Source organism: Chelon labrosus, assembly GCF_963514085.1.
Source record: "Chelon labrosus genome assembly, chromosome: 22".
NCBI lineage: Eukaryota > Metazoa > Chordata > Actinopteri > Mugiliformes > Mugilidae > Chelon > Chelon labrosus.
Genome location: NC_140355.1, coordinates 4864432 through 4891691, shown reverse-complemented (window position 1 = coordinate 4891691; position 27260 = coordinate 4864432). Strand labels below are relative to the sequence as shown.

At 41.8% G+C, this 27260-nt stretch overlaps 1 protein-coding gene across 1 annotated transcript; it reads right to left on the bottom strand.

The window, feature by feature from the left end:
* Nucleotides 1-74: 74 nt before the first annotated feature.
* niban2a (niban apoptosis regulator 2a) lies at nucleotides 75-27132 on the bottom strand. Its single transcript, XM_084572175.1, has 14 exons — nucleotides 26624-27132; nucleotides 21341-21471; nucleotides 19278-19406; nucleotides 19082-19187; nucleotides 18271-18438; nucleotides 8782-8897; nucleotides 6374-6478; nucleotides 6130-6292; nucleotides 4209-4396; nucleotides 3908-4063; nucleotides 3525-3638; nucleotides 2691-2798; nucleotides 2267-2378; nucleotides 75-2151 (listed from the first exon to the last, which is right to left on the bottom strand). Exons 1-14 carry the CDS (start codon nucleotides 26676-26678, stop codon nucleotides 1235-1237), a joined length of 2568 nt encoding a protein of 855 aa, XP_084428301.1. The 5' UTR covers nucleotides 26679-27132; the 3' UTR covers nucleotides 75-1234.
* Nucleotides 27133-27260: the final 128 nt, after the last annotated feature.

Genomic DNA, 27260 nt, shown 5'->3' with positions numbered 1-27260 from the left:
ATTTCTATTGCTGGTCTATAATTATAAAGAGCACATTGCCGACATATTTTGCTATACTTGGTAGCAAATGAAATAGTTCTTATCTGGAAACTTTACAAATACATACAAAGCCCCAAAAGAAACAACATGCCTGCCAAATATTTGCAGCCCCTTTTTTCATTTACAGTGCCACATGGTTTCCTTCCCTAACATGAACAAACGTCTATCACAGATAAAACTATCTGCTACCTGTAAAGCTTGATTCCACTAAAACTATGTTTGATTTTGACTGACCCCTACACTAGAAGAGTGTAATTAAGTACAGAAAGATTGTTTTTTAAATAGAAACCGTGTCATATATGATTCAATGTATTTTACGACGAAGAGGGAAAGAAATGCAGTATACAACGACGCCAGAAGCCAGCGTTAAAAACCGCCCACGTCATTATAAAGAGCTCTTCATCAAAATCATCCACACTGACAAGACATTACTGTGTCTTGGTCATCTCTAGACCCAAAGGCAAAGTCACAAGAAACAATAACGTTTGGTTGTTTTACCCCAAGAGGTATAAAAAAATAAAGACATCTTGCTTTTAAAATCATTGTGGATGCATGAATCTTTCCCTGACTATTTGAAGTGACACGTGTTGAAACATAAAGGCCGTTTGCAAATACACGGAAAGTCTTGCAAAGTAAACATATTATAATTGCATTTTACAAAAGCAGACAGCGTGCTTTGAAAGTGTAGCAGTTAAACATACATGAAGCAGAAGCAGCTAAAGTTTTACTACAGCACCCCCTGCTGCCCAGATGGAGGCCATGATCATTAGGACTCCTCCATTTACCTGCAGTATAAATGAAGGCAACATGCATGTTATTTGAATGTATAAATGGGAGATAAACTATCACACAGCTGTTGTAAACATACTTTAAATATCTGCAACTTGACGATTATTATTTACAATCTTACATCACCGTGATGAAGCCTAGATACGCTGGATTCATGGTCACATGCAAAATATGGAGAAAATTTGAACTGAGACCCAATAAGTTGCATAAAGAAAACCAAACACCAAAGATATGTCTTAAAAAAATTCTAGGGGTGTATGCGTGAGTCTATTTTTGGAAGTGTGCAATAGTAACAAGCATGTTTAAACTCTTAAATACAATACATATTCTCTCATTAACTGCGCACGCAGCTCTTTTCTCTCTGCGCTTTTCTCCAATTCCAGTGAGTGTACAGACGACTGTCTTCCTACGCTAAAATCACTTCCACTTCGATGGGGTCAATGATTTTGCCCTCTCCATTCATGCCGTTTGAGACTGACTGAGGCCCGCCCGCATCCAGCGCCTCGTTGGTGGGTGACTGGAAGCCGCTGTCGTTGCGTGAGCTGGAGTCTGTAGCCAGTGGTGGCATTGATGGCAGTGGTGACGACTCATAATCTGAATCTGCTGCAGAGGCATCAGCAGTTTGGTCACTGTCAACTTCCTGTACTGCTATCTCTATTTCCTCGATGGCGTTCTTGATGGCTGCTTCCTCCTGATGCTCCTTGTCAGCTTCCTGGTTCTTGCTTCCTATCAGCTGCTGCAGGATTCTCTCCGGGGACGTCTTTTCCCGCAGAGATTTCTTGGGGACATCCTCCACGATGGTGGTGATGTGCGTCATATCCTCCTGCATCCCGTCCTCCACGGTGATAGTTCCGCTGGTCAGCTCTGTCCCGTTTGTCAGGTCGCTCTGTTTCTCATCTAAGACTTCCACCTCCACCTCCACCACCGGATTAATCAAGTCCCTGATTTCATCCACGCTGTCAGGAGACTTGGGCCCCACAAGGTCTTGGTCCTCCTCTTCCTTGTCACTGTCCTCATCTTTGCACTCAGACCCCTCAGCATCCTCCTCTGGGATAAGGTCCACCCCTGGGACCTCCAGGCATGACTCGTAGGGCAGAGGCACCCCTTCCAGCTGTATCATGGACACCACCTGCTTGCGTCTTCTTCCACCTAACCTTAGCTCTCCTCCATCAATTGAGGCCTCTGGCTCATCGCCCCCAAATTTGGTCGCCCAATCCACAGGGGGGTTTTCCCCAAGCAGGTGCAGGTTGGGGTCGCTGTTGGTCAGAACGATGCTGTCCCTGTACAGATTGTGTCTCCTCTGTACAGCTGCCTCCTTCACAGCTGGACACGGAAAAAGAAAAGTCAGACATGTCAGCAAGCAACTTAGATAATGTACTTACATCGCTGCCATCACCATGGCAACGATTTCTAACTACTGGTGTAGTCTGGTCCTCACCCATCATTATGTCTTTGGTGACCGATTGCAGCACCACCTCCTCAAACATGTTCTCCACGAGCAGAAAACGGGAGAAGTCCTCAAAGATGAGCTCTTGGAAACGAGGCAACTCCTGCGGAGAGAGAAAAAAAAAGTAACTCCAATTACGTTATCAGTATCTTAAACCTTCAGGGCCACGAGGATTCCCTAGTTTAACCATTTCCCTACATTTGGCATAATCCCTTGACCAGCAGATGAGGGTGAAATTGTAATACACACTTTATTTTAGAAGGGGAGTGCTGCAAATATTAGAGATGTTACCTTATTTTGCATAAATATAATTTGTTTTTTAAAAAAATTGCAAACCCATCGCTTTTGTATATCATTCATGTTTTCTTCTATACATACCGTATTTACTTTGTCTGTCAAGGTGTGTGTTACTCACGGGTGAACAGGATGTTGAGAGCTGCTGCAGCATGTAGGGGATGATGATCTGCAGCAGGGCCTCTCTGAAGAACTTCTTGCGCACAGTGCTGCTGTCGTAATCGTATTTCTGACGGGGCAGACCAGAAACATACAGAGAGCTCAATGACTCCTGAGTTCCTACTCAGTGAATTAATCAAACACACCAAATATCTTTTAACATTTAATACTGTTCTGCTGTAGCCTCGGTCACAGTTTGAACCACCCCAAATGTCGAATGTCTCCATGGCAAGAACTGGTTTATTGCTTAAATTTAGTTAACCTACTAGGGGTGTAAGAAATTGTCAATTATTGTGATCTTCTGATTTGTGATATTGTATTAATATACACATAACTGTTCTTTAATTAATAGTTTACATTCAAAGATGTACTTCATTTGTTTACTTAACAAATCCTGCACACAAGTCAAAGTTATTTGCTTTTCTCAGATTGCACAAATATACATTGTTGGATGTTACATGTACTCATACATTCTAATGCAAATCTCTTTTTTTAAAATGGTGTTATTTATTCTAGGACAGTTTTAAATTTAGATTGCAATATATCGACTTGGTTGGAGTTTGGCAGCATAGTTTCCCATCAGCAGACTGTTCTCAAAACACAACAGCCCTGTAACCTGTTGTATTAGGGTGGAGTCAAAAACTTCAGCAACAGATTCACATGGGAAGTGAACTTTAGAAGTTGGAGGGATCTTTCTTTTGTGTTGCGACAAAGTGAATTTCAAAGATTATACTGAAAAGTTTTGATCATATCCTTTGGTCTGCCTTTTTGTATCACTTCTCTGCTTCTGATTTACCTTAAGAACCCTGTCCTGGCATTTCTGGATGGTTTTACACATGTCCTCTTCCCCCTGGGCCTCTAAAGACTGGTGAAGCAGCTGTTCAAATGTGTACACCGCATTGTCCATTTGCTGCCAAAAAGAAAACAAAAAGAGACAGATAAATGTGGTGTGTGACAGTACACAAGAACAGCTTCAGCTCTCAGTTTATTTACAAATGCTCATGCCCTTTTTGTCCAGCAGGTGGAAATAGAGACTTCAGTACCTATACCACCACCACAGGCATGGCAGGGTGTTGGTGTGACTTGTCTTACTAGGAACTAGGGAGTGTCATCACGGCTCCTGACACAGCTGGGACTAATTCTCACATCACATCAGAGAGAAGGGTTGTAGCACCTTACCTCCCTCATGAGGATCTGAGCCCTGCTGATGAACACCGATGGGCTGGAGAGGTCGAACCTCTGCTGCAGCCCCTCCAGGTTGAGCTGCTCCACCTTTTCGTAACAGCTCTGCATCTTCACCGGATGGAACGCGAGCATGGAGAGCCTCTCCATGTGCTGAGGGAAAGAAGGATAGAGGAGGGAAACTGTAAGGATGCAGTTATGAGTTTTCCAAAGCTAGCATGGCCATCACATGCCATTCAATGCATTCTAATAATGTCATCAAGATCAAAAGTTTCTCCATCTGCAGAATATGACTCACATCTCCTAATTTTTCTTTGGTGCCTCCATTAAGCGAGTTCTTGCTGATCTCCACCAGCTCCCTGAAGAAAACCTCCCTGACCTCGGAGAAACCTCGGCTGGTGGGCTCCATGAGGGCCTCCAGGATGGAGCTGATGTACGGCTGGATGCTGGTCCGTAGTAGCTTCTCTGCCTTGGGCAACACCAGGGCTGCATGCCAGCAACGAAGCATTGAGAATGGAGGAAAAAAAGCATTAATGGTTAGTTGCTGCAACAAGTCGCACTCTAGAAATGATGTAGTGAAAAGCAAAGACCCATCTTGTTATGGGATTACGCCTGTCACCATGCTGACGTTACAACCCGTGAGTGACTCGGACCACACCCGTCTTATAACCACCCCTCATTTTGATCTCAACAACACACCTGTAGACACTGCATCTTGTGGCATTATTTCAGTGATAATCTTTGTCCCCAGACAGACAGACAGACAGACGTAAACACATCACATAAATAATACATAACTAATCCCACTGGTAATAAAAGCAGGCCTTCTAATGAACTGTTCCAAGGGAGTCATCATAATATCCAGCATGTTGTTCAATACCAGATTGTAATGGTCTGTACATATGTGACATTGAAGTAAACACATTTGTCCTGTTTCCATGGAAGCCCTGCAGCTTTCATTTTCACCCTCCCTGATACACCAATAAACCTGCATAGTTGTGTACAGCGGCCTTGTGCTTTCAAGCCGTATCTGTGGGAGAAAGCCAGAATTGGCCCATACAGTGCTGCTGATGGAATGCAGTTCCTCCACTTTAGCTCAGTGGGAAACTATACACGTGAAAAGAAGTGAGCAGCCTGTGCCAAGTTGACTTCTGAATAGAGAGCAGACAGGGTCACGGCTGAAAGTGCTACTGAATACAGTAAATCAAACAGAATATCACAATGACATATGAATCACTGCGCAAAATGCCAGATTTAATTATAAAGCGAAAGTTAGGAGGCAAACAGAAAATGTCAGATATGGAGGGAGGTTTGGTTACAGAGGAAAGGCCCTGCTAGTGCCAAATCTCCAAACAAAGTCATGAGAAACCTGATCGCCGTGGCATTATTCACTGACCAGACTGATCGCCGTGCTGTGCCAATAATCCCTGAACCAGAGCAACCACAGCCACATTGCACTCCGTCAAACAGTAAACGAACAATTGGGAGTGCATTTAAGCTCAAGAAGATTAAGTTACACGGCACAGCGAGCACCAAGTCAGCCAGCTCATTTTGCATAGCATTCTGTGTGTGTGGAGGTAATAAATAAGGCAAAAATGTATTGATCTTCCTGCAATTTGCATGAAGTTAATAGACTGAAGCTATGCATGTCATTACTTTTGAAAGCATTCACTTTTCTTCTGTCACTCCTTCCAACCTTGACCCAAAATTTACACCTTCGATCTTATTCTGTTTAATTCAAGATGAAATGCAACATCTATCATATAAAGCTTATGTGTGAAAGATCAATAAGGAACACCTTTCCCCTCCATAGGGCCCTAGGGCTGTTGCTCTGTTTCCTTATCTCTTCCATTGTCCCTTGCTGTCAAAATCAGTCCGTCGTCAATTGCTACGTCACCACTTCCATCCAATGAGCTATTTTCCTGCATTCTCCCAGCTAATCATTCTCTTGTCCCTGCACTTTAAAGTTCCTGTCACTCCGTCTGCAGGCTGTCCGTTGCACAACCCTCCTCCTCCCCATCTCCACCTCTCCATGGTGCAGTTTGAAACTGAGTAGACTTTTAAGTAGACTATTACATTTGCTACCACAGCTCTTTCAATTGCCCCAACCTCCTTTTTATGCGTCATGATTTCAGCGTGTATCTGATAAGAGTTTTGCTCTAGCAAGAGTCCCTTAATGGAGTACTACACCAAAAAAAAAGTCATGAAGGAAATGCCACCTCTTATCTTGCTGCTGACATGTTCCTTAGACGTGATGATCTGGTCCATGTCGGTTCGCAATCTGGCGTCTAGTGGAGCTCTCTGGGCCTCGCAGGCTGCCACCAGCGCATCATACTGACCGGTGGTCTGAGACAACACCTGCTTGTACACTGCATCAGAGATCTGGAAGACAAGGTTGAACAGGAACATGAATGGTTTGAACTTGTTTGACTCAGAGCACTGTACAGACTGACAGGAACTCACCAACATCCAGTTCCTTTGTCTCTGCTGCATCTTCCCCTTCAGACGAGGGCCAATCACGTTCCTTAGCTCAGGGTGGAGGGTCTCCATCACCAGATTAGCCAAAATCTGTACTCACACAACATGCAAAATGTATTCGTATTACATATACTTCTAACTAATAGTTTTTCTTTATACTGTAAGGATTACAACATGTTATATTTACTACGGCAGCATGCCAACAATTGTTTTTTTCATTATACCCACCTAATTTTTTTTTTCAAAATAACCACCTAATTTCCTCCAGCCAATGGAAACCTAAAATAAATCTTAAAAAGTGCAGCCCTCTTTCCTGTGTGGTTACATGGACACAGTGGGGCGATTTAGATGATGCACAGCTGGATACAGAGAGGCAGGAAAACCCGATGGTTTTTAGAGGCGCTGCCCGCACAGCTGACAAACACACAAAAAGCTCAGCACCTCCACGAGGGTTCAACTGAGCTAAACTAAATATTTGGCGAAACATGTTGCTGGGTAATGACTGGTTACAGCAAATACAGACCAGTTTTTCCACAAAGAGGACCTGATGGACAACAGATGTATTTTTTAATTTAAAACCTGGTTTGAGATAGCATTTCTGTGACTTTTGTTACCTTGTTGATAAATTGCTGTATTTTGTGTCACACAAAATTGTAAGGCTATGAAAACTGATGTTATTCAACCCTCAAATACTTATTGTTATCGTAATTAAAAATATTGCACTTTTTTCCCTACAGAAAAACATAGCTTTGCACTCGATACAGTAGTTAATTATTCCACATTTAGCTTGTACTTTCGCCATCAATCGGGAAGAGTCCGCACGAATGGCACCCTCTTGTGGTTTTCACGACCTTGTCATTTTCTGTAACGTCTCTGCGTGTTTTGCTGACGTTTGCTGACATTATTGTATTTTAGTCGAGTCGAGTTTTCTTTAATTTTACAAAATGTCAGGGGAAAATATTCCCATATCATGTTATTACATTAAGCTGTTAGCTTGCTAAACTCCATCTGTGGCTTCAAGATGCAGACCTGGCTTGGGCAAAACTAAAACACCAAAGTACATATCTATTAATTTTTTTTTTCAAGGATGGTTTCTGTCATTTTAGGTAGTTAATATAATACTGATGCATACTCAAAAGTAAATTTTTTCATTATAGTTAGTTATTTGACGCTATAGAAACAGGATGTGACATCATGATAGCTACCAGTTACCATGCCAACCGCTCCGTGAAGCAGCCCCGTAGGACTGTGAGAACGGGAAAAAACAAACAAATATAAAAAGTGTATAATCCAACATTTCTTTGTAACTGGTGAAGGTAGAGCAGAGCGCAGTATTAATCAAACAAAAATGTGAGTGAGTCTGGAGGAAGTGTGGACAGGTCATCGATAATGTGACTCCAGTCTCGGACCGTTCTGCGCACACTCTAGCTCCGAACTCGCAAGATAGTGTCGCCAGTGTTCCTGAGAGACTGCCATCAGTTTCGCCAGTGCAAGGAGGTGGGAATGCATTGTCCATATTTATATACAGTCTATGGCAGCTCCTTCCATAAAAAAACAATGCCAATGTATCATTTCATCGTCAAGCTAGCCTGGCAACGGTCTGAATGCGTTGCAACACAACAGTACAAACACACTGATCATTGTCCATGTGGCTGAGTAAATACTGTGATGTCCAGGAAACAGAAAAATCCCTGCATACAGACAGTAAACACTGAGGTTAATGAAGGAAATGTGTCTGACATATATACATATAGCGAGTATTAAGCTTTACGGGAGACTCAAAGGAGCTTATTCAAAGGGCATATGCCAGTCAACAGTGTCCTTGTTAATGCTGGTATGTGGGTTGGGTTTTTGTTGCTGATGGTGTCTTTGAAGGTTGTGTATAGGTACATTCTTGTTCTCTGGTGTGAGGAGAGGGTGTGTGCTCACGATGTGCCTGGATTTTTTCCTGAGCTATATATCCGCCGGGAACAAGCTTCGCTCCGGCAAGCAGCCCTGCCTCCAAAACGCCTCTACCAATGCACGTCATTCATCATTGTGTCCTCTCTAGAGGTTGAACTCTGACCTGAACTTTGAGGTTCTAGCAAAGACAGTTAGGAAATTGTTCCTGAAGATCTCTTTTAACTGCTACCTGCAGCAAACGTGCTACCCGAGTAACAATATCCTCTGTCTCACTCTCACAAGTAGGAAATGAAGTTGTCACAAAGTGGGCCCTTCACAGAACCTGGAGGTGGACTTAAAAGTTCCTATAATGAGGCAGTAAGAAGTAATGGTGCATTCAGGTGCTCCTAATCAATGGATAATGTCCAACTCCTCCAGTTTTTAATATTCTATGTTTACACACAGTAAGTTAAGTATAAGCACTGTTATTGTGATTCATTTGAGACCCTGACCTGTGGTGGCCTTCCGCACATTAAGTCCCAGGTCCCGTAATGTCCTTTGGTTTGCCTGTGAAGTCTCACAGAGTCGGTGAAGGCTGGAGTCTGAACAGTGCAGTCATCTGACAGACCTGTTGAGGGCAGGAAATAAAACATAGAAACATGCATTTAGCATTGAGCATTGCACAATTTAAGTTTCGCTCTGCACAGGATCAACTACATGACCAAAGTGTGTGGTCGTTTTTTTGCACGGGCTTCCACAGAATCCCACACTATCAACAGTTTCCATTACATCTGAGTCAGTTCTGTGGGACAGCGTGAGAGTGTAATTTTGGCCAGCGGTACATTCAGTCGCAGTTCCTGGAGTGTGAGACGACACATGCACACTGGGCCCCTATCACACACAGCTGTGTCATCCCTCAAAACAGGAAGATATAGGACAGATTTCATGCTGGTGCCATGGTAACTGCCCCTCCCAGTCGACGGGACAATAGAAGCGGCTCAGAGAGGGTTCGGGAACATGCGTGCGTTTTTAGGAAGTTTGTTCTTATGATGTGGTTGTGTTTAAGTGATGAAAATACATCACTAGCTGGAGTCAAGAGCCGCCTGTCTCCCTTTCCCAAGGCCGTGGCACTGATGGATAAGCCTCACAAAAGAGTGTAAACAGGTGCATGGAACAAAACATCCCTATAATTAGCAGTTTGTCCTTCACAGAAGTTCTTTCTTTAAATAAAAGTGACTGATGTTACAGTAGTGTTTTCTGCTGTGGCAAAACGAAAGAGTCAGGCCGTCTGATGTAGATTACACATCTGTAATTAAAGGGTGGGTTTGTAGTTTTGTCATTCAGCCCTTATTAAAATGTTGCTTACCATAATTTATTATACTAAACACAGCTTTTCACTGCGTCAAAGCAATACATAACTGTACTTCTATGGTTCCTACTGGAGTATTGCTATTTAGGAGTGGCAGAAGAAACATACAAAACCTTTCAGTTGTGGTATTAGTAAAATCAGACAAACACAATAAGATTGACTTTCAAACAAAACATTACAATAATACCAGACAAAAACAACAAAAACAAAACAAATAAAAATAAGAATCTTGCTCTGAAAAAGGGTCAAAACAGTGAGGGGAAATCCCTTTTCTGTTTTGTTTTACTTCTGTAATTTTACTCTTTTGCTACACTGTCAACATGTCTTTGTATCTTAGCCTGTAGCCTCTAACAAAACCAGGCTTGGCGAGGCCGTTCTGGACATTGCAATGTCCATTCTTGCTCTTTTGTGAGGCTGCCAATAAATGAGCTGACATAAATGGAGAGGTTTCCTGCCCTGCAAATGGATGAATGGTTGGTAACCCACAGCATGCCTGAGCGGTGATTTGTTTGTTGTATGTGGAGTCTGCCGTGTGCATGCTAGTGTCTGTCTGGTTGTTTTGACTGTGACTGTTAGTGACTCAGAAGACTTTCCTGACAAAGACAGGAAGTTACCGAGGAGTGAGGAGGGGGGGAGAGGGAGAGGGAGAGCCAGACAGGAAGCCGTCTCAGCTCCCAGCTCTCTGACTCTGCTGAAAGGCGGAGGGTCTGGGTGTTAGTTTGCTTAGGCACACATTTTTATGAGAATTAGGAGAAACATAATCCGAAAATGACGGCAGAGACAGCTGTCATGTTGACAGGTGAGCAGTCATCATTTGGAGGTCAAATGCAGCAAGAATGGTAGAGTGATGCAGACCGAGGCTGGCTTGTGATTTGCTATTCTTATACCAGACATTTCAAGACCCACATTTAATAATGTCAACACTTTTTAAAGTGTGCACTTTCTTTGCCAAAACTAGCATGCTGTCTGAAGATAAAACAACATTTTGGCTTGGATGATGGTTCAGTAACCAGGCACAGATGTTTATTAGGTTGTATGTGATATTTACTGAGCCCATAGTTCACGTTAGGGTAACATATCTAACAACACAAGAAGCGTGAAGACATAAAACACACACAGTTGGTTGACATCATTTCTGCCACCTTATACACTTCAATGCAAACTTCCCACCCTTCCTGCTACATGCAGTAACACGCAACACACTTCCAATGTGCACAAATAAAATAGTTATGCAAAAGCTAGCTACAAGCATCACAGCTTAGTCTATCATGAAGGAAAAAACCTGCCCCTAAATGTGATGCCTATATACACAATGAACAAAAACTGCTTTTCATAAGGACATTGAAGAAGTGTCAAAATGAGGTGTTGAAACCCCAAAGTCTAATCTCTTTTAATCAGTGACTTTAACTGCGCTATGGACTATTGGACACCAGTTAAATACCACACATATTTTTATCTGCTCTGAAGAAATTAAAGCTTAAACTCTTGATATTTTTGTCTGTTACTCATGTAAGATGACCATTTGCAACAATAATAGGAACACAGTACATGTGGTTTGAGTAGCTAAATGGGTGATAATGAACTTATAGTTTAAACTTCCTGTTTTGGGAAGCTGATACAAAGTTAAACTGCATGAATTTAAAGTGATCCAAATAACCTCTAGAGACCCACAAGCATTATGACCACCTTCCTAATATTGTGTAGGTCTCCCTTGTGCCTCCAAAACAGTTGTGACTCATCAGAGAATGGACATGAGCCTTCTGAGGGTGTCCTGTGGTGTCTGGTAACAGAATGTTGTTAGTGGGGACCTTTGGGTCCTATGGGTTGATGGGAGGGGCCTCTGGATCATCCCACAGATACTTGATCAGTTTGGGATCTAGTGAATTTGGAGGCCAGGTCATTGGTATGGGGTGGGTGTACCTGGTGTGGTCTAAGTGGCTGGCACATGGCTAAGTAACATCCACACGAATCCCAGGTCCAAAAGTTTCCCAGAAGAACATTGCACTGTCACAAGATGGTCAATTGCTCGACATCTCCTGCAAAACTGCTTTAAAAGATAAACACCTAAACCTCTTGGAACAGCCTCGTCCAACTTATCTATAATTTTAATCAATCAACAACAATTCAGCGCAACCCCAGACCCCACCCAACAGTTTTGTGGCAGCCGAATGATGTAAAAACCTTGTGCTGTTCTTCATGTTTTTTGAGTTGTTCCTAAAGCGTTTTTGTGTGTGTGCCTGTGTCAGGCTGCATGCTGCTGGGGATGGCTGCTGCCATCAAGGAGTGTCATTGCAATGGGGTGGGGGTGCCTGGTCTGGTATAGGTGGGTGGGACATGTCTAAGTAACATCCACATGAATGCCAGGTCCAAAGGTTTCCCAGCAGAACACTGGATTGTCACATGATGGTCAATGTTATTTACTTCGCCTGTCAGTGGTTTTAATATTGTGGCCGATCGGTGTATATCTTGGTTCCAACAGAAGAAGGAAAGCATATTTCGACAGTCTGTCTGGCCTTTAAACAACTCCACATTCTCCATGCTTCTGAACCCGGATAGATCAAGGAGCAGATTACAGTTTCTTTGCGCTGTGTGTGTGTGTGTATGTGCGCTGTGTATAAATAGCACATGTGGCAGCACTTACCACGGTCTTTTTATTTAAGGCATTTCCCTCCCTGCCTTTCTCCCCACGTTCTGGTTGATGGGACTTTAGCAGCAGACAGGGATGAGTTCCCAGGCCTTCACATCTACAACCATTCTCTGAGTTTTCCCATTTTGAGATGTCAAATACAGTCTGACCCATGGAGACCTCAGCTTTAGGTCACCTGCCTTCACACTGAAGCAGGTTTCAGACACTTCTTGAACCTCTTTCAAACTCTCACACTGCTGCTGCTGCTACCGACATGCATGAGTAGGATCTCCCTATATACTGGAACCCTATGGACCCAGCCAAACCCACAGTACAAAAAGCACTCACTGAAACGTACCATCTGCTGCAGACATCACAAACACGGCTGAATAAGACCTAACGTATAATTTTAGTGTCCAGGAGCAGGGAATGAGCAAATGCAGGAGAGACTCTATTACCTTGTTGTATATTGTTACTGCATATTATATGCTAGTGCATAATGTATGAATTTTGAGTTATACAGAGGGCTGAGAAACACACTGCTCTGCTGAAGCTATATACCTGGGTTGGATTTATTGTCCTTTGATTTTGCCCATTGTAGGTCTCACTGTGTGGAATTAAACTGAGGTCTTGCAGATCAGAGCAGAAGGTTGGTTGGTTTTAGAGGTTGTGGGCGTGGAGATGATTGATGGGTCTCTAGTCGGCCAGCGACAGCTTAGAGCAGTCTCTGACTATACTGCTGTGATGCCTTGCAAACTGCATCAGACTGGCTGCCGGAGAAATGTCTGCAGGTCGAACAGCGTCAAACAGAACCGGTCATGGCTGCAAGTAATTTGAATTAACAACTGATCTCTTGATATGTGCTGACAATTAAGTGATGAATGGTGAAAATAATATGAGCACGAAACCCTTGATGATTGTGTGACATTGCTTTTTTCTAAACTGTTCATTGCTTCAAGCTTATTCTCAGTTTAAGCTCATCTGCCACACTACTATTACTTCGTTGGAGGCGACAGTGTCCAGTTTAGGTCATTACAGCGTCTCATTTACTCATCAGGTCAATTACATCAGTACAGCTATATGCAGACTCCCTCGTACAGAGCACATAGTATTTTACTGAAAGCGAAAACAAATTGAATGCATGTGGTTGGACAAAACAAGACAAGTGAACACATCACCTAACAGCTTAACTCTGCAACCATGTGAGAAACGATTATATCCGGCGCATGACCAAATGATTACTGGACTGACAGATTTAATGATTAAAACGATTAAATATAAAAAAAAAATATATATATAACCATTAATCTGTTTCTGAAGGCCATAGAGAAATAAAGTACTGGTGATGCATCCAGGCAAAACATGTCTCTCCTGCTCCTTCTGTAAATTTGTGTGAAAAATGTTACACCCTCTGTAGTCCCCTGCAGTATTTCAACCTGGCCGTGAATCCACAGAGATTAGGATTTGGTCTTTAAAGTGCAGACCGCACATCACTAGTCTCAAAAGTTTGTGAAGAAATGCTTCAGCCTCTGAATGTCTGTCTTTAAGCAGAATACTGTGAAAAAAAAAAAGCACAGATTTAAACTCATTTTTGGGAACATTAGGACTGACAGGTCAGATGTGTGTTTTTGACCAAGAAGATTAACAAGGCACTTTGCATATCGTCCTGTTAAGGTGATGCAAAGCAGCAGCCAATTGTTTTATTGGAGCGTTATTACAGATCAAACAGCAAGAGCTTTAGCTGATTCAAATAGGCCTTCCGTGTGTCAGTGAGAATGTTTAACTTGTGGTTTTTACTTATCAAAGCCAGCTGAATGGCGTCTGTATGTCAGCTGAGGAACTGCTTTGCATGTAGCTTCTCTGCTGCCACCACCTCATCTTTAATGGGCACCGCACCACATTCTGCACCATGACTAATGTGCTTTGTAAATGCAGAATTCCATCATAATGTCTCACGAGTGCATACGAGTGAAGCTCAGATACTTTCTTAGTTCTTGTAAAGTCCTTTTCGTTGTATTCGTGTGTGACTGTACATGTGTTTGAGCTTACAGAGAGCAGCACAAAGGGCAGGGGTCAAGTCATAAAAACCATTTATCACCAAAAGTCTTTCGCTGGTTCTGGTTTACCTCAAAACACTGACGTGACTGAGGTGAGACAGGGCGTGTGCGCACAGGCCAAAAGCACGAATGCCAATCCACACAGAGAGAAACGCAGGTTACTTCCACCAGCCACGGTGTCATTAAAACAGCAGCACAGCCTCTGTTCCTTACAGCTTATTCTTGGAGCCCAACCTCGCAGCTGGAATGCACAGCAGGGACTTTGGCCTCTACTGAGCATGCCCAAACTCGCAGTGTTTGGGAGTAATCAGTAAGCTATATACAGAGGGAGGCCAGTTTTATGTGACTTCTCATTTTATTCTAAGCCAGTTTTTGGATCAAACTTAGCCAAAATGAGAAGGCACTCGATGCTTTCACACAAATCCCAATAACAGACGGCTGGTAGGATTGTCATGTTTTGGTCAAATGCTAGAATTCCATGGAGGGCGGGCATAATAGCTGGCTCTGTTCAAAACAAGGCTGAATCAGGTTGAGCAACTTATCAGCCTGGTGTTTAATTCAATACGTCTAACTGTATTATTAATCATACAGCATTGTTTAGGTTTTAACTTGGAGTGAAAGCACATTTTACAAACGTAGTGCACGCATGATTTGCAGCTCTCTGCACGTGCTGAGTGATGTGATGCAGCTGACATGATGATTACAGTGACTCCTTGTGCATGATGAGCCATCTTAACACATAACCATAGATCACTTAGCTACCCATTGGATCTCATGTGACAAAAGACGGTGAAGCCTAAAAGTTCAAACACCACATAGAGCATTGTAATTATGTGCACGTGCACATCCACACGAAAAAAAGAGTCAGCTGAGGTGAAGTCTTATCACTGTTGCTGAAATCTTCCTTGTACTAAAGAATGGTGGCTAGAATGTTTTAATATATGTTTTAATATGCATTATTTCCTGTTTTAGTGAATAAAAAAATCTATTATAACATTTATTCACAGACACAATATGGTTAATATAGAGAGAATGTGTAGGTGCCATAATGACAAGAACACTGTGACAATATGGATCTGTTTAAAATAAAGTGTAATGATATGTATATTAGATTCAAAGGCTCAGTCCCAATTGGCTCTAACTGTCGGTTATGCACGCAGGCACTTAGAGTCTCCCAAATCTTTTACAGATGGAGGGTCATCCTGCCCTCCAAATGGCCCTCCAAACAAAGTGTTTTCAGATGCAGACACCAGAGTAGTACAAAAAAATCTCCAGAAAGTCTTGCAAACTGGCATGACTACAGGTGCAGAGAAATAAACCCGTAAATGTAAATAACTTTGCAAATAATTGTGCAATATTTTTACAGAATATGCTTTTAAGCTGATGCTAACAAGCATTTCAGAAAAATCTCTATTCACAATGTCATCAGAAATTAGTTTAAACAATGATTTGTGATTGACATCGCAGTTATTCCCATTTCCTGTGTGTGTGCTGTAGATAAATAACAATCCAGCAGCATTTCTGAATTCACTTCCCATCTCTTGTGATATCAGTGCAGGGTAGAAATGTCTGTCAGCGGGATTACGCTGAATACTGTAGCTGTACATGCTCCACAGTTCTTGACAGCAGATTAATATGTCTTGTCTCAGATTTGGCATTAATCAATAATGACAGCCAGCAATAATATGAAATGTAAGGTACTGTATGTTATCATCATGCTGTAACATTCCAAGGATTCCTGAGCAAACCGGCTACTAATATAATTCAGAGCAAAGAACAAGGAACAGTTTGCAATGAAGAAATATGCTGACAGACAGATGTGTGACTAAGTGACCTAACAGTGACCTGACTTGCTTGCCAATGTGTAAATATCAAATTTTCTTAACGTAACACGAATGGTATCCTATTAAACATTTCAACCCTTACCACTTGTAGAGCTACTCTGGAGGCCCACTACCAATTTGAGGGCACTCTTAACACTTGGCCAAATGGGGGAGTCCTGTTTTTCTATTACAGAAGAAGTATAGCCATGAACTGTATACAAATGAAAATATCTTAGCTGTAGTTTCCATGTGTGAAAGAATCTTCTCAAATAATCTACGCTCTAATCTACGATCTCTGTCAACACCACCTGCCTTGCCAGCCAGCAGAATCCAAACAAGCCCTATCATATTTACACAAGCAACTTTGTCTTTCTTTTTTCTATCTCTGAATCTTTGTAGTTTTGTATTTTTATGTCAACTTCCCAACAGTTCTCACTCCATCTCGTCCTCAAGTTTAAACAAAGCACACTAACTGTGAGATCACACACATGTGCAGTCTCACCACAAACATGTGACCCGACTCTGACCACACAAATGAAGTGAACCAGCTGTCTTAATTCAAACATACCTGACAATTAAATCTTTTCATTTTTTTTTATTTGCAGTCAATGCACAAACAAGGTCTGGAAGCAGGACAGTCATTTGTATGACTGGAATTCTTCCACACAAAGCCCAGAGATGTTGCTCAAAGCTGTCTTGCCACACCAAGAGGTGCGGTGTGACAATACATAAAAAAAAATGGATTATATTTGTGTTTGCACATCCTCCTGAATGTTTTTGCCTTCTGTGTCTCAAAACAAAAGACACATGAGTCACGTCATCACAAAAAGAAACACAAAGAGCAGAGCAAGAGAAGCTCTCCGCCCTGATTAAACATATGCCTCTGATGTGGAACCATATTAAAAAGAATCTTCCCCAATGCCAATAATAATGGAATATAAACTCTACACAAACAAAAGCTGTGAATAGATCATATTAAAAATGGAAAACCGCAGCTGGTGTGTGTGACCTTTGACATCAGTCCAAGTAGTGTTCTTCTAATGTACTAGTGTACTTGATGCAAACATTTTCTGATGAAATTCGCCAAGGACAGTGAAAGAATTTGGGATCTTATAAATTAGTGTTTTTAACGTTGATTAATCTGATGGTTTGATTAGAACCCAAAGTGATTTGGGCCTTCAAAATGCTTGTTTTATCTAACCCACTGTCAAAAAGTTGATATTCAACCTGCAAACATTGTTGTTTTTGCAAATACTCTACATTTTGTGTAGAGGCATCAGGTAATTGGTTAATGGTTTAGGTGCCAGTGAGGACCATAACAAACACCAGAAACAATAACCTCCAAGTCTGAAAAATGAAGCCAATGTTTCAGTGCCTAAACCTGCAGTTCCTTGAATGGCCACTAGAGCTGGCTACAAAGTGGAATCAACTTCCACAGATCTCCATGTTACAATGACACACTTTAGGGCAGAAACATGTTTACAGTCTGGTAATAGGAAAAGGTTTTAGTCTTCTGCCCTTGAAGCCAGCTAGATTTCAACCACCCACAAAGTATTTGCGGTGAAAAGTTGGTCTTTAAAAGTTATGCAAAAGAAAGTTATGTGTAATTAAGGACATGGCTGCACTAATAGCCGGCACAAGTTGCTAGCCCACGCAATGCACCACCTCCCTGGCCACTTTCAGAATACCCGGGAGTTAGGTGGAGTCAGGCGCCTCCAATATGTTAACCGTGAATGCAGGTTTTGTGTAATATTTGAGTGAAGCGGATTGTCCATATGAACTGTAAAATATGTGTAGCTGTGATCCAACATCAGCTAAACTAAACTAAAAAAAATTCTCCTAATTCCTGTACCATCTCATGTTCACAGGTCAACCAGCTCACTCAGATTGCATGTCAAGACCTCACACTGTGAAACACACCCTCGCCTCAACGAAGGTACAAAACCAAAGAGACATGATAATTGTCCAGGGTGGAGCAGTGAGGGAGAGATGTGACAACCAAATTCATTACGTAACCTGAATACCACTAACTCAACACTGTCGCTGCCTTTCTAGTAGTGCTACTCAAGGATTTGTGTATTTCATTGTGTGTGTGTGCGCACGTGTGTGTGTGTGTTTACTGTTACCATTGTTACAGTGGCGGACACAGTCCTGCAGCACAGCGTGCCACTTCTTCTGCTCCTTCTCAGTCGTCACACAGAAGTAGTGGTGGCGGGCGTATGGGTGCCACAGGATGAGGGGGAACTCAGACGCACACTTGATAAATGGACTATTGGCCACTTTGGCCTTGATACCTGCAAGACAGAACCAGAATGCACAATGAAAAAGTAGAAGATTTTACACACAAGAAGAAATTGTGGAAAAAGCATGAAACTATGGAAAATTACTTTTTTGTGGAATTATGGTTTTTATAACTTAAATTCTGGAGCAAGACCACGCCTCAGGTCATTTTTTTTTCCTGCACTTACCTACAAATGTGTGTCTTAACCTTTTCTCTATGTTTGTCCCCAACCCCACCATCCCTATCCCTCTCTGGACAAGGAGCTGAGTCTCATTCCCTGTTACTCCAGGGACCATCATCCATGTCTGCTTTCAGTCCCTCTGATCCCTTCAACATCCGCTCGACCCCTTTCATCCCTCCTTCTATTTCGCTCAGGTCTTGTCTACCAATAAACTTCCTTCCATCTATTAAGATGTGGTCTTTGTTAGTGGACTGATATTTAAACTGTGTGAATATGCTCCATTGATATGCATTTACTTAGACGACACATTGATAAAACAATGACCTTTTTTAAATTTTAATCCTCATTTAGACAAAAGATTTCTAATATTTAATCAGTAAATGACAATACTGAATTAAGACAATACAAAAAAACAAAAAGTTATGCATGCGTAAAAGAAGAGCAGCAATCATTTCTGTGTGTATTATTTTCCCACCTGGCAGGCTGTTGTTAATCAGCTCCATGTACTCCTCCATCGAGGTCAGGGCCTTGTACCCGGCACAGTTGATGGTCACCTTTGGGTGTAGTCCTCGTTCATGTGCCTGTTTGAGGGAAGCCAAACATACGCATCAGTTTCAACACAATCTCCCAAATACACCATATCAGACAGCGGTTTAGTCAGGTCTACTCACTGTTTTGCTCTCGTAGAGGCTGATGGTGTAGCTGTTTGGCACGGACACAAAGCGATTCCTCCACTTCCGATTCTCTTCCAGATACTGGAATAGACTCCCAGAGAAGATGGACCTGCCTGCCAGAGGGTCCTGAAAAGAATCACACGCATGCTCAGCACTGAAGCTTTGCCGAATTTAATGTAATACCTAACTTCATGATACAAAGCATAATGGCATAAAATACATTCTGTATTAGGAGGAAATTGTATTTACCTCGGAATCTAAATATTTTCACTGTGAGATCTTTCTTTACTGTGCAAGAGACTCAACTGGTGTGTCCAAACATGCAAGGGTGCTGGTTTTTACCCAAAAGTGTTTATATAAGGATACACACCACCCACTTTGTTTTCAGATTTCCTGTCTTGGATCAAATAATCACTGCCAGAAGGAAGAAAAAGTAAGTGCAGCAGAAGGGAGTAGAAATGTTGATGTTATAAAACAGACTGGCTGCTGTTGGCTAATGAGTGAAGGGGTCACTGGAAGCTTACAGTAGATCAGAGAGAAAGTCATTATCCTTCTCAGTGTGAGGTGAGGTAGATATCCAGTTTTACAGAGTCTCCCTAAATCACGCACATTGTTTACAGGGAGGTGTTTGGTTTATCACTTGTATTAAATGCGCCTGGAAGTTTGGTTTTCTGCGGCAGCATTTAGTCCAATAGTTTAATCAAGTAAATAAGCAAATTAGAAACAGAGGATTTCATGTGTTTGTCACATAGGAGCAATTTTTAATTTGTGTCACAAGCAGTTGTCGTTCACGTGATGACCAGAGCAGATGAACTGCTATAACAGAAGCTGCATCTCTGTTCATGTGTGAAATGTGTTCCACTTTCCCTCCAGTGATTGAAAACGGACAAAAGTGAAGCTTTCAGTCCATTCAGTGACCAAAAATATGAGAGGGACCGAAAAACCGCAGAGAGGTAAAGAAGAGGAGTCGCTAATTAGGTAATGATGTACATAGACCCCAGGGGTGACCTCATTCGTGCATTGTGAGTGTAACATCAAGCTCTGCTGGCCAGACAAAGCCCACATTGATGCATGTTTGTGTTTTTTCAACCATTACATCGCTATGAATTTATGCATCTTAGATTTGTAATTGACATACTGTAAGAAGAAACACACAATTCTTTAGAATCTTCTTTAGCTTTATTGCTAACAGCAAAAGGATTATTTTGAAGATAATTTCTGTGAATTATATCTTGGGTTTTGTTTTCACATTTTCACTCACACCATTAACACTGATAAAATCTTCAACAGCATTTTTTTTATCCAAAAAACTAAGCTACAACAAAGATGTCTTAGGAATAACTCAAACAAATCCAGCAGCTTTTTGTTTTTTTTGGATAAACCATGACATGGATGACTGAGAAGCTTTACAGACAATTAGACAGGTAAACCCTAGTCAGTCAAGCTTATTTGGAATTAAATCCGAAGTTTGTGCTACAGAGTGTGCCATGTTGCACCTACATGTTCCTAAATTAGCCGAGAATTAACAAACCAAACCTCGGCGGTACAGGTTTTACTACCTAACTGGAAATGGACAGGTGAGAGAGAAATCTTCAACTGGTTGCATTCTGCAACCTCACCACTAGATGTCACTAATTCCGACACACTGGTCCTTTAAGGGCTTTTAGTGACATTTCCAGGGCATGTATAGTTCCACTTACACTGCTCAAGTTGTTTTGATCGTGTCTCTTTTGAAAGCCTCTCTGATAATATGACTGCTTGACTCCTCAAGCCTTTGCTGTGACAATGTGGCTAAATCTCAGCAATTACGTTTTTAATTACAAAGTTAACAGAACCAATAAACTTTAAACGGCTGTAAAAATTATACTCTAGTTGTGTACAATTAATATTCGATCATACGTGGGTTTGAAGACATCACAGTGTGTTCAAATACAAAAACAATGAAACTGAAATCCATTCTTAGGAGGTGGCTACATACTTTCTCTGCATAGTTTGTCGACGTCTTTTCTTTCTCTAGAATGGCGAGGTTTGAACCTCTCTTTTAAAGCAGAGACACTTACCTGCCTGTGAAGCAGCTGCGACTGCGTACCTCCTCCACCTTCGATCTCAAAGCGGACGCTGTTGAAAAGAGCGACGGCGTATTGCTGCTCGTACACATCGCTGAACTCTCTCATGACATCTCTGGTCCGAGCTGCAAGATGAGACACAGACACAAACAAGATCAGAAAAGTTCTTCTCTACTGTTCTTTACACCATTCACAGAAACTTTTGTTTCTGTTGCACTTTTAGGGAAAGAAGGCAACATATACTTTCAAATTCGTAAAGTTTAAATTTAAAGGTTGAATGTCAGAGGAGAAACAATTAAACAATTTTATTAATTTCCCAACTAGACTGATCTGTTCAGTTACTTAGGGCTCACTTCTCAAAACCCATCAGCAGTAACATTTAAATTTCTCTGTCAAATATTAACTGAAAGGATATGGAGAGCTGCAGTTCTTGTGTGAGGACATACTGTCTCTTTCACATGGTAATTCGAGGGCCACAAGCTTTCACTGCCGCTATCAGCTCTGTATGAAAACTGCCATATAATAAAATTTAAAATGGACATTTGAGATAGGGATTCTCCTGCAGAACTCGACAAAAAGGTTCCTCTCATGTGTTATCAGTACAAGTCACTCTATATCATGGCTCTGTTAGAGCTGTAACATGTAAGTAGATGAAGTGTAACTGCAGTCAAAATACACCTGAATGTTATGCTTGGAAAAGACTATGAGTAAATGCTGATGCAAGACTTCTGAATAATCTTCCGACGTTAAGTGTTGTGAAATGAATCTGTTGCATTTAAAATACTTTCGCTATTTTGCGCTATTCAATGTAGAAAAACAGATTCATGCATTTGTGTTTCAAACACATTTAATTCTGAATTTATGCAAAGGTTTCCACAGACAAACCAAGACGTCCTCTTTGGTTCTATTCTTTATAATGTTCAGTCACTTTATACTCAAAACGATTATTTAATAATGAAACTAACTGCAGAGTTCATCACAGTTCCATTGAATCACTGCATTCCTGTGTCCCACTGATCCTCCGCAATTCTTTTCTGTCTGCAATCAGCATTCTAACAAATAGTCCAAGAACCTGCTGGAAGGGACGCAGGCTTTTCGCTCATTGTGGTTCTTAGAATGAGTCAGTGTGTGAACCGATCACCGAGTTTGGCACAGTCAGCAGCAGACAGTGTCGACTATGATCTGTTTATGGAGGGACCAACACAGGAAGGAGGGAGACGGTGGGGGAGACCAGGAAGGAAAGAGCTGACAGGACAGGATAGACGCGGAGAAAATGTGGAGGAGGCAGAGGACAGGGACACACACATACTTATTGAAAACACCATGTCATACCAGTATGGGATGGGAGGACAGGTTAGAGGACCGCAAGATTGTGAGGCAGCTGAAACACCAAGTACTGTAAACTGTCAGGTTTCTCGTGTTGCCTTTGAGCGTCTTGTCAGATCTGTAATTTTGTTCTTTAATCAGATATTTCCTGATTTATATTTAGCTTTGACAATATTGAAATTTTGGCATTTGCGTTTCAAATCTTTTCTTTTGTATATTCGAAGCATATTTATCACCTACTATGGATTATCCAGGCAGCAGCGCCCATCAGCTTTGATTGTCAGGGAGCCGAAGCTTACTTGATCTTGATTTTTAATTTGGATACAGACTGTGAAAGTCTGACATTTTGGTTTTAAGCATGAGGTGTCAGAATAGTGACTACATGGATAACTGGCTCATATTTGCCAAGGGTTTATAAGGATGTCAGTTTTGATCTTTCAGTGTTGGCCCGTCCTCTTCTTTGCAAATACCTTGGATTCTTCTCTCCCTGAGGAAGATGAGCTCTAATGACGCTGATGTTGTGCAGTGTGGAGATAAAAATATTATGCAACAGTGTGGAAATTCTTTGTTAGTTTGTCAATTTAAACACCATGCGGACATCAGATTTTGGATAGAAGCTCTCTATTCTGTGTAAATTTCCACGAGATAAATGCGGGTTAATGTGGACTCCATTCCAAAATATTCAGACAGCTGGTACTTTCCACTGGCCGTCTTGCCGTGCCAAAGTCAGCAGACTGGGAAACGTAAACGGACGTTGACTTTTGGGCCCTTGGAAACTGGAATATGGAAACGAAGGCCACACCATAAAACACACACTCAGTCCTTTTTCAACCTGTATAGGCATGCCAAATCCTTCTGTTATATCCCTCAATCTACACCATCACTGGCTTTGATATTTTGCTTTCTTGTTGCACAAGAACTCAAGACACCCAGTCAATGAGATGGTGCTCCTTAGTCTGACTCACAGATACCTAAAATTATAAGTCTGTAATGCTGCTATTACTCAAGACTTATGCCACCCATGTTAACCGTTTGTCTGGTGACCCTCTCGCCCAATGACAGCTGGGATAGGCTCCAGCCCTCCTGCGATACATTTTGACCATAAAGTCATATTCTAATCAACATTTAACACAAACATATTGTAAGGTAAAATGATGGAGAGGTTATATTTTATATCCAGAAGGCCCAGGGTCAAATTCACTGTGACATCATAATGTTCTGCAAAAAGTCTGGATTAACCTGGATGTAAGCTGACACTTGGCAAACAACCGTGAGACTGTTATTCTAGTTCTTCTCCTTGTCTGCAAGCTGAAATAGTGTCATGTGAGTCTAGCCTTAAAAAAATATTTGGACAGAATTATGGCCTAAATATTGCAGAGAACAGCGAACACCTTGAAACTAAAAGTACTCTTTCCAGAGTAAATGTATGAAAATGAAAGAAGTGCTAGTTAATATGTGTATTTACAGGATACAGTGAATTGTACAGTGTTGGCCAGTGTTGAAATAGTCCTACACTGGCAGGTCTGGTTTAATCACTGACTGGGTGCTGACGTTATATCCTTGTCTAGCTGATGTACTGGTGGTCAATTTGAATGACTAAGATACTGTAATAAGTTTCTCATTACTTTGCTGCAGTGTCAAATTTGCCTACTGTAGGGCTCTGTGACAGGATGATCTGAAACTCAAATACTGTTGTGTTTGAACAAGACAAGAGTCAAGGCTGCTCTTTGGCACAGTGGTGCTTTGAGCTAAACGCTAACATCCTAATGTTTAGCCAACCCAAAGATGTGAAGGTGTGGTGCTAGAGGAAATGTCAAAGCTGATCACCAGGATCTATCCATTGATTTTACAGGCACTAATTCAGCTATCTGTCTATTCAGAATTCATTCAGAATCCATCAGGACCATGTTTCAGGAAGGCTAAAGCAAACCTTCATGTTATATGCATCTTTAATCTTTTATTTAAGTCATCTAATCTGTACCTTGTCTCTTTACATAAACACAAAGATGGAAGTACAGGCACAATTCTGGTTATGAACTGCATTTGCATCTATGTCAGAGACCATATTACACATTGCATCCCTGCTAGCGTGGCTCATGAGGGAGGATACCATTTTACCAGAATGTGCTTAGGCAGCGTGGATGGAGAAATCACCTTGTTGGGAGTTACTCATGCTGATGAAACACTCCTAATGTAGAAACGCTGACTAGTCCTCACTCCCTTTCACACACCCACACACACGCAAAGCGTACACTCACCACAAAGGCAGAATTGGACAAATAAGCATCATTTCATGAATGGATTTTCATTTGTGCTTTACTTTTTGTTGTTTTGATGTCGGTTCTTACTGGCAAACAGGCCACCTAAAGCTCCTCTATTGGCAGCTGCGGATCTTCACACAGAGGGAGGGTGTGTGTGAGACCAGACGGCAGTTTCAGCTATTAACCCTGTGACATGTTTCTACCTGCTTCACTTCGACAGTGTCACTCATTATCTCCTTCTCTCCCCCTGGCTCGTCTCTTCATGCCGATCTTTTTCTGGGCGGACTTACATGCTGCAAATATTGAACTACTATAGGTATTCTAAGGCAAATTTGAAACAATGGGCTCTGTACTGTGTTTAGCTGTATGTTTTTATTCAAACAATAGCTTTCAAGACTAGTATCAACCTTGCAGGGTATCAAAAGTGTCAAAACCACACAACATGGGTTCACACATAGTCCAAGTTTTCTGACAGGACACTGTACAGCAGTCTCCAAAACTAGAGATCCTGAGATGTGGCTCCAAAAAGCTATTACTGTGTCGCACATTTGTTTCCAAAGCTTAGAATACATATTCATACTCAACACCCTGTTCAGTTGTTGGTGTTGTTGCCAGCTGTGTAGATTTATTATCTCTTTGTAGGGATGCCACTGTCATAATGAAAGAATTGTGTTGTCCTATGTACTTCAACAAGGTTTAGTCTATAACATGTAGATAAAAAGCTATGAAAACTACCATTACACTTTTTCAGAGCTTCATTGATGTCTTCAAATTGCTAGTGCTGTCTGACCAGCAGTCCAAAAGCCAAATACAAGAAATCTTTACATCCGAGAAGACAACTGAACAATTGTTTCAACATAGCAACTGCCATCTTCTACCGGGGCCGTTCTTCTTATTTTCAACTAGTTCTGAGAGAATTTCTGTGTCTGATTCACAAAAAGCAGCGACAAACAAACATAATGAGTGTCCTGGCCGTAAGAACATAATCTTTGGTTTTCTTGTGCAAGTATGTGTGCCAGCACACACACTACAAACACAATAACAATCCTGAAGGAACATCCCAGCTTGGCATAAAATGACTCGGAAACAAAAAACAGTCTCAAGGATCCAACCACAAATCCAGACACAGGAACATGTCCTCTCCTGTTTCCTGAATAGTTTTATCCTTGAAGGCATCACCAAACCACTTAAAGCAAAAAACAGGAATCATCTGCACATCCATGTTTCAGTCTCAGCACTGCTTCCTTTTGCTCCCATACTTTGTAGAAATAACAGACCTGCCTGCACTGCTCACAGAGTGACAGTGGAGCAATCTGAGCCTTGAATAGCAGTCAGCGCCAGAGTCCTACAAACATGCTCCCCTTGGGGAAACCTACTTATTATCTCTGAGAAATAGACCTGCAGCAGAGTTACGAATCAGAGGATCACTTCCAGTAAAGCAACATGCAGTAATATGAATAAGATGCATTTTTTTTTTCTGTCTGGAAGTTATGAATAAGAGGAAGCACACTTTATGGGTTCGTAAACTGTAATAGTCATGTAATACTGTGGGTGTTGGAGGAAATAATAATAAGAAGAAAGATAAAGTTGTAACAAACCTTTTTCCTGAAAAATCTATTTCTGCTTTGGTTGTGAATAAAATACTTAAACGGAGTTTCAGTTTGAGGGAAACTGAGCACTCCCCTCTTACCTGTAATCATCTCCCGCCTGCCCTCATCCAGGTGAGAGGAAACCACGTCCCCCATGGTTACAGTAGAGCCTTAGAGATCCTGCAAGTATCCTAGCTCCAGGTGTACTCCAGGTGAAATCTGGTTTTGGTAATACTTCCAGCAGCCTCCGGACAAACCCGCTGAGAATATACTTCACTGCCCTCCAGAGAGGCGCACAGCTCTGGGAAGGCTGCGTGTCTTCTCTCCCGCTTTCTCTGAAGCCCGCAGGAGGAGGAGGAGGAGGAGGAGGAGAACTGAGGCGAGCTGGGAACAACTCCCCGGAGGAGGTGAACACTGCTCTGTTTCACAGAGGCAAGACACACCCTCTGAGAGTCATTACTGGTCCAACGTGTTCAGTCGGCCATGCCAAGGGTGTGGCCAGAACCAGGCGCTTAATAGAGTAACATTATTCAACAATTACTGTATGTATGAGCGTTGCACTTCACTGATGTTAGACTACTAATTAATGGATAAGACATTTTTAACACAGCCTCGATGTGTTTACAAATCGCCACATTTCTAAAGTGATCATTCAATTTTAATGTTAAGGATCAAATTCGCTGAAATCTATAGGAAGTTTGGCACAGAAAAGAGAAACCGTTCTCCTTTACGCACATG

What these genes read in the sequence shown, in the direction of transcription:
- niban2a (XM_084572175.1), bottom strand. Translation starts at nt 26,678, where the DNA reads ATGGGGGACGTGGTTTCCTCTCACCTGGATGAGGGCAGGCGGGAGATG. An exon ending in CGCAGCTGCTTCACAGGCAG is followed by an intron (nt 19,407 to 21,340) that starts GTAAGTGTCTCT and finishes GATTCTTTTCAG; the next exon opens with GACCCTCTGGCAGGCAGGTC. An exon ending in GCCAGGACAGGGTTCTTAAG is followed by an intron (nt 2,799 to 3,524) that starts GTAAATCAGAAG and finishes CTGCCCCGTCAG; the next exon opens with AAATACGATTACGACAGCAG.